This window comes from Pongo abelii, chromosome 7 (assembly GCF_028885655.2).
Source record: "Pongo abelii isolate AG06213 chromosome 7, NHGRI_mPonAbe1-v2.0_pri, whole genome shotgun sequence".
Classification (NCBI taxonomy): Eukaryota; Metazoa; Chordata; class Mammalia; order Primates; family Hominidae; genus Pongo; species Pongo abelii.
In genome coordinates, this window is record NC_071992.2 from 38,857,791 (window position 1) to 38,871,717 (window position 13,927).

At 43.5% G+C, this 13,927-nt stretch overlaps 1 protein-coding gene across 1 annotated transcript in view; it reads left to right on the top strand.

The window, feature by feature from the left end:
- Positions 1-13,927, top strand: part of KCNU1 (potassium calcium-activated channel subfamily U member 1) — a 164,146-nt gene that overhangs the window by 134,318 nt on the left and 15,901 nt on the right. The window contains exons 24-25 of the mRNA XM_054561100.2: positions 5,336-5,410; positions 9,013-9,152. Of these exons, the coding sequence (XP_054417075.2) occupies positions 5,336-5,410; positions 9,013-9,152 (215 nt within the window). The remainder of the gene's footprint in view (positions 1-5,335; positions 5,411-9,012; positions 9,153-13,927) is intronic.

Here is a 13,927-nt window from a genome sequence, read left to right on the forward strand (position 1 = left end):
TGTGACGGGGAAACATAGATGCAGATAGGCTCTAAGGACACACCTAATGAAGGCGTCAGGTCTGCTTACCTGGCACTGTCACATCAGTGAGGTCACATTTATTTATTTATTTATTTATTTATTTATTTATTTATTTATCTATTTATTTTTTGAGATGGAGTCTTGCTCTGTCGCCCAGGCTGGAGTGCCGTGGTGTGATCTTGGCTCACTGCAAGCTCCGCCTCCCGGGTTCACACCATTCTCCTGCCTCAGCCTCTCAAGTAGCTGGGACTACAGGCGCCCACCACCACGCCCGGCTAATTTTTTGTATTTTTAGTAGAGAAGGGGTTTCACCGTGTTAGCCAGGATGGTCTCGATCTCCTGACCTTGTGATCCGTCTGCCTCGGCCTCCCAAAGTGCTGGGATTACAGGCTTAAGCCACTGCGCCTGGCCATGAGGTCACATTTTAAGAGCATTTTGAGGCAACCTGTGAATAGCAAAGGGCTGTTACCCGGAATCTTCCCCAATTACTCTGGCATCATAAGTCTCTATCTGGAGTTTGTATTAATAATATAGAAATTCCCAATCTTCACAGAAGCCTGTTTGGCTTTCTTAATCATTCTTCTCCTTCCATAATAATACTCCTCTTTCACCATGCGTTAAGAGGTAGAACCAGGAATACACACCCCCAAGAACTGAAATTATAAAGGATTGTGAGATTCTACCAGGAGGCAGAAAGCATCGTCCACAATCAGCACTAAAATAAGATTTGCTGGTAGGCAGTTTTCTATCCCTTTCACTAGGGGATAGAGTGGTTCTCAACCAGTGGCAATTTATCTCCTGAGGTCACCTTACGATGGCTGGAGGCAGTTTTGATTTTCACCACTGTGGGAATGCTATCACCATCTAGTGGGTAGAAGTCAAAGATGCTGCTAAACATCTTTCAATAAACAGGACGGCCTCACACAATTAGAAAATGTCAGCAGTACCAAGGTGGAGAAATTCTGCCCTAACCTATCTGGTGAGCCCTTTGAGGGATCAGTGGGCTTTTCCACATCTTTGTAGTCATGATAAACATAAATGTGAAGCCAAGCTAGGACCATCAAGGCTATTCACTGCAGAAATTCACCAATGGAAATTGGATGGGGCGGGGGTGTTTGAGGGAGCAGCAGAGTGAGGAATCTCTGAAGGATCAGTGAGAATGCCAGGCCTCCTGGACATCTCCATGGGAAATTTTAGGTTTTTCTGTAATACTCTAATTACTGCCCTGTCACATCACAAGGAGAACAGGTTGGCAAACCTAGGTACTGAACTAAATAATCTGTGGCATAATCTAAACATATAACAGTAATTAAGCCTGACAACTTAATATGCTACTGAAATTTAAATGTACAGAAGTAATCTACAATTAAGCAATCTTTTGTAATAGCACCCTGCCAGGCTGGAAGATTTCAGGTATAATACTGTGTACTATTAGGTAGCAAAAATATTGACATTAGTAAAATGTACCCAGGCTATGATCTGACACATTCAAATGAACCATTGCTCGAAAAGGAGATGGAGTTAAGGTGGAAATTCAGATGCTCTCCTTCAGCCGGCGTCAGAAGCAGATTTTCATACAGCTGCTTCAGCTGATGTGAATGTGTCTGAACCCAATTAGAACACTAGATTCTAAAAGTCAGGATATTTCAAGTCCTTTATTAGCAGAGAACTGGAATCAGAAAGTGGGGTTCAAAGGGGGATTTACCCATAGGGAGGTTTCCCCTTTGAAGAAAACTGATTTCAATATTTTATTGAAAATTCTAGTCAAACCTTGTATGTTTTAATAGGGCTACAACTTAAGTAGGTACCCTGAAAAGGGTATGGGCTTTGAAGTTGGTACTGATCAGGCTGTGAAGCCGCCTCCATTATTTACAAGCCATGTGATCTTGGGCATGGTATGTAAATCCTGGCTGCAGTTTTCTCATCGTCAAAGGTGATCTCACTATGGGTAACTCACAGAGTACATGTAACAATTATATAATTCTTATCTCTTTACAGTGTCCATTGCTCACAGCAGCCAGAGATCTTTTACACATATTCATCGGATAATCTCATTTCCTTACTTTAAATTCTACAATGTTAACTCATGGCAATTAAAGGAAAATCTAGGATCTTGCAAGCCAGCAAGGAGCTTGGATTCTCTCCTCCTTCATCCTGTTCACACTGGCTATTTCCCACCATGGGTTATTTATTGCAACCCTTCTGCCAGGATGACTTTTCCTTTTTCCTCAGATTCTGTCTCAATGTCAGAGAAGCCCCCATTTGGGACCTTATCTAAAGTCATGTCTCCAAACTCAATGACTATCCTCTAAAATTTGGGGTTTTCTCAAACTCATCAATATCTGAAAATATTTTGTATTTGCAACATGTGGTATGTAACTGGGGCAAGGACTGTACATAGTTCTAGCATGGAGTAGATACTTTAAAATATTTAAAAAGGAAGAAAGGGAGGGAGGAGGAAAAGAGTAGGAAGGAAGAAAAGGAAAGAAGGAAGGAAAAAAGGAAGGAAGAAAAGAAAAAATGGAAAAAGAGAAAAGAATGAAGGAAAGGAAGAAGAGAAAAAGAAAAGAGGGGAGAAGAGGGAAAGGGAAGAAAGAAAAAAGAACAGGAGGAGAGGAAGGGAAGGAAGGAAGGAAGGAAAGGTGGGAGGGAAGGGAAGGGAAGGGAAAAGAAGGGAGGGGAAAGGAAAGAAGGAAGGAAAGAAGGAAGGAAGGAAAGGGGAGAGGGAATGGAAGGGAAAGGAAGGGAAAAGAAGGAAGGAAGGAAGGAAAGGAAGGAAGGAAACAAAAGGAAGAAAGAAAGGAAAGGGGTGAGGGAAGGGAAGGAAAGGGAAGGGAAAGGAAAGGAAGAAAAGAAGGAAGGAAGGAAGAAAGGGAGGAAATGAGAAAGGGGAGAAAGAAAGGAAGGAAAGAGGAAAGGAAAGAAATTGGAAATGAAAAAGGGAAGGAAAGGAGGGAAGGGAATAGAAGAGAAGGGAGAAGAAAAGGAGGGAAAGAGGGCACATGAAACAGATAAGGCATCTTAATCTGAGAATAAAATAAAACTTTAATTCCCCCAAGTCTTCCTGCATTATGGAAATCTCAGAGATATTTTTAAGGAAAAACAATTTAAGGTATTTAGATCCCATCAAGAGTAAGAATTATCAGTGAATTATGATCTCTAGCCATCTGTGTAAACCTTCCTCTTTAAATAGTTGTGTGAATCCAGTTAGCCCTCTGTGCTTCCATTTCCTCACCAAAAACTGAAAAATTTTGCGAAATTCTGGAGGTCACTGATGGTTCTAGACACAAACCAAATGTCTTGGGTTCTTCATGAGGAGCTTCAGTTTTTATCCTACATTCATTACTCAGAAATTTAGTAGAAATCAGAAATATATGCAGCTCTACTCTGCATTAACAAGAAGCGGCTCTTTTCCATCTCAGTAGTGAGGTGGAAAAGGTATGAAATATTGTACGTAGCATTCCCTCTGGAAACAAACCTCTCTTTGGATTTCCCCTTTTCCTTCCTGGTCTCCACCTCAGTGGCTCCATTCCCTGTCATCTTCCCATTGTCTGTTTCTCAGGGGGCCTTAGCACAGAGCTCACCTGCATTCATTCCACTTCTCAGCCCTACCAATTACCCCACTCAGGGAACAAAGTATCTTCCAAAGATTTCACTCTCTTCTAAGCAGCAGGGAATCTTAATTACAAGTAGATCTTGAAGGTTTACAATATTTTTTTCCTCTTACATCCTCAGAAAACTTTAAGAAAGTAACCAACAGTCGTAAGCACAACTTACAATGCCATTATGGTGTGTTTTTCTTTTTCTTTTTCGTGGCACCCTATTTTCCCATTTTCCCCACCAACTTCTTTTTTTTTTTTTTAAGATAGGGTCTCGGTCTGTCACCCAATTTGGAGTGCAGTAGTGTGATGATGGCTCACCATAAGCTCTGAACTCCTGGGCTCAAGCGACCCTCTCACCTCAGCCTCCTAGGTAGCTGGGATTTCAGCTGTGCAACGCTACACCCAGCTAATTTTTTTTTAATTTTTGTAGAGAACAGGTCTCTCTATGTTGCCCAGGATTGTCCTGAACTCCTAGACTCAAGCAGTCCTCACGTGTCAGCCTCCCAAAGTGTTGACATTATAGGTGTGAGCCACTGCACCCAACCTTCTATTCCATTTCTTTCCTCTTACATTTTTAGTTTAAGTTGGAGACTAAACCTCTGATGTCATACTTCTTTTTGAAACTCACCACATGATAAAGCTGTATCAGGCCAGTGCTGTGCATCCCCTGTTTTGGAGTCGAGTCTCACAGAGGTTACTGCAGTGCCTTATCTCCGAAGACAGGAGGGAAATGTGTCTACAACCTGAGCACAGAGGTCAAGGGCTCTCTGAGTGACATCCCAGCTCAGTCTTTAAGAAACCCCACAGCCTTCCATATGGAGACAGGCAGGCAGCCAGTTCTGCAGAGACAACAGCAGTGCCTCAGCCCAGTGAGGAGCTCAAAGAGGCAGAGAATACCCGGAGCCAGCAGCCACTTGCAATGTGTCCTAAAGCACTCATGGGGACAGCACCACCCATATATTTGCAGTTTCCAAAAAATGCTACAGGCAAATTGATGTGGTTTGAGCTACTGCCTGACTGAATTGTTACCTAGCACAGCCACTCAGTGGAGAGTAAGCATATCTTAACTGTGACATCAATAAGCAACTACTGGGAGAGCTTTGCCTTTTTTTAAGTCATTTGAAGTGCCATTGAGAAAGAATAGACACAACCAGGCACGATGGCTCATACCTGTAATCCCAGCACTTCAGGAAGCCAAGAAAGGAGGATTACTTGTGGCTGGGAGTTTGTGAGCCGCCTGGGTAACATAGCAAGACCCCATCTCTGCAAAGATAAAAATAAAAATAAATTAGCTGAGTATGGTGGAATGTGCCAGAAGTCCTAGCTACTCAGGAGGCTGAGGCAGCAGGATCACTTGAGCTCAGGAGTTGGAGCCTGCAGTGAGCTCTGATAGCACCACTGTACTCCAGTCTTGGTGATGGAGCAAGACCCTGTTTCAAAAAAGGAAAAAAGAAAAAAAGAAAAAAGAAAAGAAGAAAGACCCCCCCGCCCACACACACACATACCCACTCCCCTCCCCACATTTATCTAAAGGAGATGCTGAGGAGACCCACGTAATAATTTTTTGTCTAAACATAGTAAAGGATTTGGGAATTGCCCATGAAAGTAACTTTGCTAAGATAAAGCACCAAATTACATGATATTCTTCTACATTTTTGACAAGTTTTGTAAGGCATTGTGTTTGCATTTATCACCTCTTTTCTTCTTTGCAGAGGAGACTCCAGGTTACACAAATGCACATAATGAGAAATCAAACTGCCGAAAAGTCCCTATCCTTACTGAACTGAGTAAGTGGTGTTTCGAGGGGAAAATTCAATGGAGAAATTTTTGTGATATATAATTGATGTTCCAAGGATCTTTTTAGAATGCACAGTCAAAGGACTCAGGAACCAGAATGGGGCTCAGAGCTTTAAGTGCTTGCCCGGATGTTACACCGGGCTTTGATCCAACTGGGGACGTCGGTATATCTGGTGTCAGGGTTCAGAAATGACATCTGCCTTCTCCACTCTTCTAGTTACCAGGAGAGGGAGGGGGACCAGCAACCAGCTTAGTCTTATTCAGAGGGAGGGGCCATCGAGATGAAAACTGCTAGAAAGAATCTCCCTGTACTGACTAGTCAAACCCATCACAGGACTTTAGGTCAGATGCCTTCCTTTCCAGCAGTGACACCAGGGCTGAGGCCAGGGTAAGGCAGGAGAGGCATGTGGGGTACAGACTTAGAGGAGGTGCTTATCCTTGGTGTCTCCAAATTTTGTGTCCCGTGTATTTCCCCCCGTCACTTTAATCCAAGCCCTAAGTGATACTTTCCTAAAATAGGCAAAAAAAAAAAAAAAAAAACTCTCAAAGAATTAACAGAATATGCTGTTATCTGTCACCAACACCTGTACAAAACTTCCCTAGGCACGAGGAGCTGTGGGAACAGAGGACAAGGGAGGGAAGGCAGGGAAGGGTGCCCAAGTGCCTTTGGTGGGGTGCATTGCTGGGGCACCAGGGGACGCATTGGGTCTGTATTCAACTATACTGAGTATAGTTGAAGGGAAAAGGAGAAAATCCCAGGCAAGAGGTGAACGGTGCCACTAGCGCAGATTGAACCAATTCAGAGATGATCTCTAAAAACTGGTCCTGGCTGTGATTTGACCTGATTTTACTAACCAGAAAAATGCATAATGGGCATTTTATGAGCAAGATTACCAAAACCACTGGGATTTATCCCAAATTAGGTGAACATCTAGAACTCTTAGTCCTGCAAACAAAGCAGGGGAACTTAGAGAGGAGTCAGTAGGTGTCACTGCCACGTGAGCTGGGAGTGACAGTGTAGCAGGTGAGAGGTGAGGCACTGCCTCATTGCTACCTAGCTTTCCTGGCCATTTTGTGGAGTAGAGGGTGTTGAAGTTCAGCTCTGAAGATCCTAGACCCCTGGATCCTAGTACCTGCCTGCCTATTTGGAACCACCTTGAAGCTGTCTACTGCAGTTTTTAATTATATTTTACTTTTTTCCTCCCCTTTGAACCATCTCTAACTCCTGAGCTGTATACAGTTGGTTCTCTGTATCTGTGAGGCATTGGTTCCATAACTCACTCACTCTCCACTGCTCCCCTGGCTCTACTTCCTGCAGACACCAAAATCCATAATGCTCAAGCCCTTTATATAAAATGGTGTAGTACTGTCAACCCTCTGTATCCATGGGTTTCCATTCAAGAATTCAATTAGTTGAATTCTTAAATGCAAAACCTGTGGAAATGGAGGGCCAAATGTATACACCAAATGCATTAATTCAAAGAAGAGTGTAAGTTAGAGTGGTTGGGAAGAAATCAACCAGTTTCTCACTGACCCAGAGGTGCATCTGATCACTCTGCAGGGACTTACAGGCTTTGTTTCTGGCACCTAGTAGCCCTTGTCAAGTGAGCCTAACAACCTACTTGCCAGCTTGTCCAGGTTCTTGTTGTCTGGCTGGATGGAAAGGGTCATGTTGACATGGGAGTTGCAGGTCTGATGTTCTGTACCACTTTGGTACAGAATGGATGGAGATCTGAAGGAAATGGCCAGGAAAGCTGAGGCCATTAGTTTAGGATGATACAGCAGAATTTGGACAAAGGCTCATGGGATATTTGTGTGTGTGTGTGGTGTGTGTGTGCGTGTGCGCATGTGTGTGTGTGGAGGGTTCACAATGCAAGAAGAGAAACGTAGAAGTGCACAGGAGACGTGGGTTGATATTAGTCATACCTTGCTCATCTTTTATGAAAATAAAGCTGTTCTCAGAAGAAAATGATTCATTAATATCACTTCATTCATTAACATCACTTCCCCTAAACATACTGAGGAATAATTTAAGGCATTAGGGGATAATCCAGTCATAGTAAGCAATGGATTCTGAGTTGCATGTCCAGCAGATTTGTTTGGATTGGTCATTTCAAGAACTGTAATGTCAAGAACTGTGGAGAGTCTAAGGCTATCCTATTTGCAAACCAACAGGTGCACCTACCCCAGTGTCATGGATGCTGGCAGAAGATATAAGAATCCTGGATCAGAGACCAAAACAAAACAAAACAAAACCAATCAGTTTATTACTCAGAGTAATAACAGCGGCCAGAGTATCCTCGTTTTTGTATTGGTTGCCCAAGCCCTGCTTTCTATCAGGTGACATGAAGAGGGCCAAGTGACACCTGTACCCACAGTGGATTGCTTTTTAGGATAGGAACCTGAGCTCAGGAAACCAGAGTCTTTTATAACAGGCAGTAAGCATGCCTTCCCTTTGCTCCTGTGGGAGACACCATCTCTGTCTTCCAATGCTGTTCTTGAGACAAACATTCTTGAAAGAAGATTCTAGAAACAAACTTTGGGAGGCTGAGGTGGGTGGATCATTTGAAGTCAAGAGTTTGAGACCAGCCTGGCCAACATGGTGAAACCCTGTCTCTACTAAAAATACAAAAATTAGCCAGACATGGTGGTACATGCCTGTAATTCCAGCTACTTGGGAGGCTGAGGCATGAGAATTGCTTGAACCCGGAAGGCAGAGGTTGCAGTGACTGCACCACTGGGCAGACTGGGCAATGAAGTGAGACTATCTCAAAAAAAAAAAAAAAAAGAGTCTAGGAACAAAGGCAGCCTGTGCATCTCCTCTTATGGACCACAATGACCAGCTGTATTCACCTCAGAGGCTGCCTACAAGGGTCTGAGTTGGAGCCTGGGGCCAGTATAGACATGCTGATGGATAATTTGGCTACTGCTGTACTGGCCTCAGTTAGGATGATTCCCTAAGCCCTTGCCACACAGAGTGTCGTCCATGAATCGGCAACCTCAGCAGCATCTGGGAGCTGGGTGGGCACGTAGACTCTCAGCCCTCACCCTAGATCCAGTGAATCAGAATCTGCATTGCAACCAAATCCCCAAGTGATTCATATGTGCATTACATTTTGAAAGGCACTGGGCTTAACTGACTCTAGGAACCCAAGTAAATACCAAGTCATCTATCTCATAGTATTTTGAGAAATAAAAGACTTTAACTGGGGTGACCATGTGTTCCTATTTATTCCTATGATTCCAGGGCAATTTTTGAGCATGCTCCCTTTTGCTCCTCCAAAATATCCTGGTTTGAAAGATAAATTATGCAAGGATGACAATCAGAACACTTCTTGAGAAACTGAACCTGTGCTCCAGCAATGTCCCCTTGATGGTGAATGTACCCAGTAGAACTATGTCTTTTGTGGGAAGAAAGATATTTGGAAAGGAAAGAAAAAAAAAATACTGAAAAAGGAGTAGATCCCACAGAGACCCCAAAGTAGACATCAGATCTTTTGATCAAGTGGTCACCCCTTGGCCTGCATGGATGGCACTTCTTATATTCTTAACCTGATCTGCTTGTCTTTCCTTTTTGCCTCTTGCCTTGCAGAAAATCCTTCCAACATTCACTTTATTGAACAGCTTGGTGGACTGGAAGGGTCCCTCCAAGAAACAAATCTGCATCTCAGCACTGCCTTTTCTACGGGCACTGTTTTTTCCGGCAGCTTCTTGGATTCTCTCCTGGCCACGGTAAGAAAAGCTAAGCCACGGAGCCCCCAAAACCAAGCCCTCTGCAGAGAAGTGAGCAAGTGGTGTAAGGCTGAGTAGATGATAACACCTCACAGTTCTAAGTTCTCTTTGATTTTCAAAAACAAGCTTGTTCCTATACGTTAATTTATCTTTTCTCATAACTACGTGGTGTGGGAAGCAACATTTTCACATTTTCAAGATTAAAAACTTGAGGCCCTTGCAGCCAGAACCCCTGATGCCAGGAAGAGTGAGTGTCAGCCTCTCAGCTTCTAAGGCATCACTGCAGACCAGGTCCCTTGGGATCAGAGCTCAGGAGATACCACTTTCCCTTCTCTCTAAAATCCTCCGAACAGCTTATGTGGAAATTGGCCATAAAGGGATCCTGGGTTTCAAGGAAGAAGCTCTGGCCTTTGCTGGTGAGTTTTGCTCAGAGCTAAGTCAAATCTCCCTCCATGTTCCTACTGTCATGGGAGGCATTCTTGACTACATGGTTGTTCTTTAGTTTTCAGCACCTCTTTAGCCACCTGGCAAACCTTTTCCATCCATTAGGATTCCCCTGGGTGGAATTAATTCATCCTACAAATGCCCACTGAACACCTACTCTGCACAGGGAACTGTTGGGGTGCTGGGGAATCCGCAGTGTGAGAATGACAAAAGCCTCACCCACACGGGGCCTGCTGAGTGGAGGGGATTTACATATGCATGATAAATAAGTAACACAGAGGGATGCCAGTTAAAGGGCTAAGGAGATGTGAGATAGGAAATGTGAAATTTGGGGAAGGAATTGCAAGATTCAATAACATTGCCTTCTCAGGGAAGGCGATGCTGAGAAGGCAGCATGTGACCCCAGCTCTGGGGGAGAGGAGAGAACACAGCATTCAGAAGCAGTGAGGTGGGAGTTGTTAGAAATAGATAATTGGTGCTGCGAAGAAAAGTCAGCATGGAGACAAAAGACCTCTCAGCAAGGCAATCTTTACTTTCTGCAGAAAGGGTGCTCAATGGCAGATGGAACAATGGCAAGAGCACACTTGAACAAAGGAAAAGCAGACATATTTATCCCTTATGCATTTGGGTCGTCCTTACTGCTGTGTCCTGCATCCATTGGCTGGAGCTGGAACTCACAGTCTTAAACTGATACCCAATTTGCTAATAACCTAAAACTTTCCTAAATAGGTAAGTGCAAGAAAGAATGAAGAAGGAGAGGAAGTTGCTTACGAAAGGTTTAAGGAAGCAATAACATTTCCACATAAAGAAGATGAATAAGCTATGAGCCAAGACTTGCCTGGGTCTGTCCAGGCATGCCTGAGTAAGCCAAAGCAAATAACTGGGTAAAAGTGTAAGAACTAATAGTTGATAGGACGCTTTAGAGTAAGGAGCTATTATTCCTAGTGTCTATTATTTTATTTTTAAACCAAGATGAGCTTTGAAGAGCAACTTTTCTGCTTTCTACAGAGTACACCCCAGGGTGTTAAATGAATTTCAAATTGACTGAGACTCATGAGATCGGTGTGTAGCCATTTGTGAATGACTTGCAAAAACTCTTCCAAAGGAAAGCCACATAACCCACTGCCTCCTATACTCCTCCTACCCGGGATTTTCAAGAGAAGAGCTGCAAAATGGCTGGATGTCAATATGCAAATGCTTAAATGCAGAAGAATCTGAGCACAGTTGATGAACTTGCTGCCTCCTGGAGGTCCACAGTGAGAGGCATCATGCCTGAATTTCAGGAATGCTTCAAGGCACAGTTTGCAAGTTTAAGGGAGCACGGCTGGGCATATCCATCCCCTTCCTGACATCAATGCCATTCGGCATGACATTGTGTTGCCCTGGGCTCTGCCTCTCTAAGCCGTGGTAGGGGTCTCATACACCCCATCAAGCTCTTAGAGACAGAATACCACTTCAGTGGTAGTTTAACATTAAACAAATTGGTAGAGTGCAAGGCTCCTAAAGAGTTAAGCAGCTCAGCCTTCACTGAGCCAGGGAGGTACTAGAGGAAGTCAAGTCAGGTTACTTTTCTGAGAAGGTAGCTCTGTCAGAGAAAGTGTTATATCACTGTCTGTCACTGATATGTCAATTAACTCACCTGGAATTAATGACTGGAGTGTCAGGCAGGAGGTGACTTTCGATGAACTTGACCTGTCTGCAGATACATTTCAGATGGGTTTCAGGTCCCAGTTCTCTTCAGAGATCCTTAGATGTCAGGCAGCTTCATGCCTTAAATTAAAGTTGAGACTTAATTAAACACCACCAGCTCACACAGGCAGGAATAGAGCCACAGATTCTATTTAGAGTTGGTCAGAAGGGCAGGATGGACAGGGAAGGGCTGGAAGCGTAAGGACAACAATGAATAAACACACAACTAGAAGCCAGTATGAGGAACACAGATTTGGTCATGACCGTGATTCCTCCCACCACTCAGCACCTGATCGTGACATTGGCCTTGGGTGGTCTAAAGACTGCAAGTTCTTCCCAGGCTGCCTTCAAATATTGGGTCAATGGGCTTCACTTGGTGGAAGAGGAAGATTCTTGCTAGAAAACCAAATGTGCTACATAGAGAATAAAGGCCACATAGCATGACCTAAAAGTGAGGTCATCACATGAGGTCACAACACACAGTGGATCATCAGCTTTGCCTTCAGAACTCTTGGTAAGTACTTATTTTAGGACTGGCATTTGCTCAACTGAATTTGGGCAGGGACAGCAATGGAGCATCAGGGAAGAAGGCATCTTCTATGTCAAGGGTGCCGACTGAATCTTGAACCTCTAAATCTCTACCTAGCAGTTTTCTGTCCCAGCTCTTGAATCTTTAATGTTGTACGCCACAGGAAAATGAACACACTGTAACACTATTTAATGATGAGCTGAACTGGGCCATTGGAAGTAATTGTGAATGCTGATAATTTTTGTTTTCCTTCTCTTGTTTCCCTTCTCCCTGCACCTGATTCTACTGGTTCTATGTGCCCTTATCAGTGTGGGGGTGGCTTCCCATCACCAAAGAAAGACCCAAGGATCAAGACTGAGCCTCCAATCTCATTGTCTCCTTTATTCCGGGGACCATTTGATTTTGGGTGGACTCTGGATCTTACCACCCGGTCACATGGAAATACCCTCGGAGAGGAAGAGAACATTTATCACCTTCCAATAACAACATCTAGAGTCACTACAGCAGCTCTTGAATATGTTCTCAAACACTTCATTTATTCTCCGTATGTGCTGGAGCATCTCCTGGCTGAGGGTTGGTAGGAAGGCAAGGACCCTGATCTCCCCATTAACTTAGAAAGGCAGTTGTGGGTCCTGGAGCTATGACTCTCACAGACCCCCAAGGCAGACATTGCTGATGACCACAGTTCTCATCCCTCAGATCATACCTTTTCCTACGTAGGTCTCTAGGCAATTTACTTAGATGAGTTTTCTTGTTGAGATAATATCAAGAATCATAGCTATTGATCTTAAGAGGAGTGACATCTCTCAAGCACTTACCAAGAGCCAAGGAATTCACTAAGTGCATTACCTCCATTACCTGGTTTAATTCTCCTGTCAAATACGGAAGCTTAGCTGGGTAAATAATCTGCCAAAGGCTGCATCATTTACCAGTAACGAGTTGGTTTTCAGATCCAAGTGTATGTGATCCCAGAGTCATTCCTCCTGACACAATCAACTGCCCCTCCAGAAATCTATTTCTGTAATGATCAGTGTTCTTGCAACACAGGGATTTTCAAGTTTAGTTTAGAGGGCTCCTTCCCTGACAATGTTCTGTGCAGAAAGAAGGAGATGTGCCCACCCTGCCTTGCCCACCCACACCTCTCCCCTCCATCAGAGCAACTCCACTTTCTTTTTTTGTTTGTTTTTCTTTTTTTTTCTTATTATTATTTTTATACTTTAGGTTTTATGGTACATGTGCGCAATGTGCAGGTAAGTTACATATTTATACCTGTGCCATGCTGGTGCGCTGCACCCACTAACTCGTCATCTAGCATTAGGTATATCTCCCAATGCTATCCCTCCCCCCTCCCCCCACCCCACAACAGTCCCCGAAGTGTGATGTTCCCCTTCCTGTGTCCACGTGTTCTCATTGTTCAATTCCCACCTATGAGTGAGAATATGCGATGTTTGGTTTTTTGTTCTTGCAATAGTTTACTGAGAATGATGATTTCCAATTTCATTCATGTCCCTACAAAGGACATGAACTCATCATTTTTTATGGCTGCATAGTATTCCATGGTGTATATGTGCCACATTTTCTTAATCCAGTCTATCATTGTTGGACATTTGGGTTGGTTCCAAGTCTTTGCTATTGTGAATAATGCCACAATAAACATACGTGTGCATGTGTCTTTATAGCAGCATGATTTATAGTCCTTTGGGTATATACCCAGTAATGGGATGGCTGGGTCGAATGGAATTTCTAGTTCTAGATCCCTGAGGAATTGCCACACTGACTTCCACAAGGGTTGAACTAGTTTACAGTCCCACCAACAGTGTAAAAGTGTTCCTATTTCTCCACATCCTCTCCAGCACCTGTTGTTTCCTGACTTTTTAATGATTGCCATTCTAACTGGTGTGAGATGGTATCTCATTGTGGTTTTGATTTGCATTTCTCTGATGGCCAGTGATGGTGAGCATTTTTTCATGTGTTTTTTGGCTGCATAAATGTCTTCTTTTGAGAAGTGTCTGTTCATATCCTTCACCCACTTTTTGATGGGGTTGTTTGTTTTTTCTTGTAAATTTGTTGGAGTTCATTGTAGATTCTGGATATTAGCCCTTTGTCAGATGAG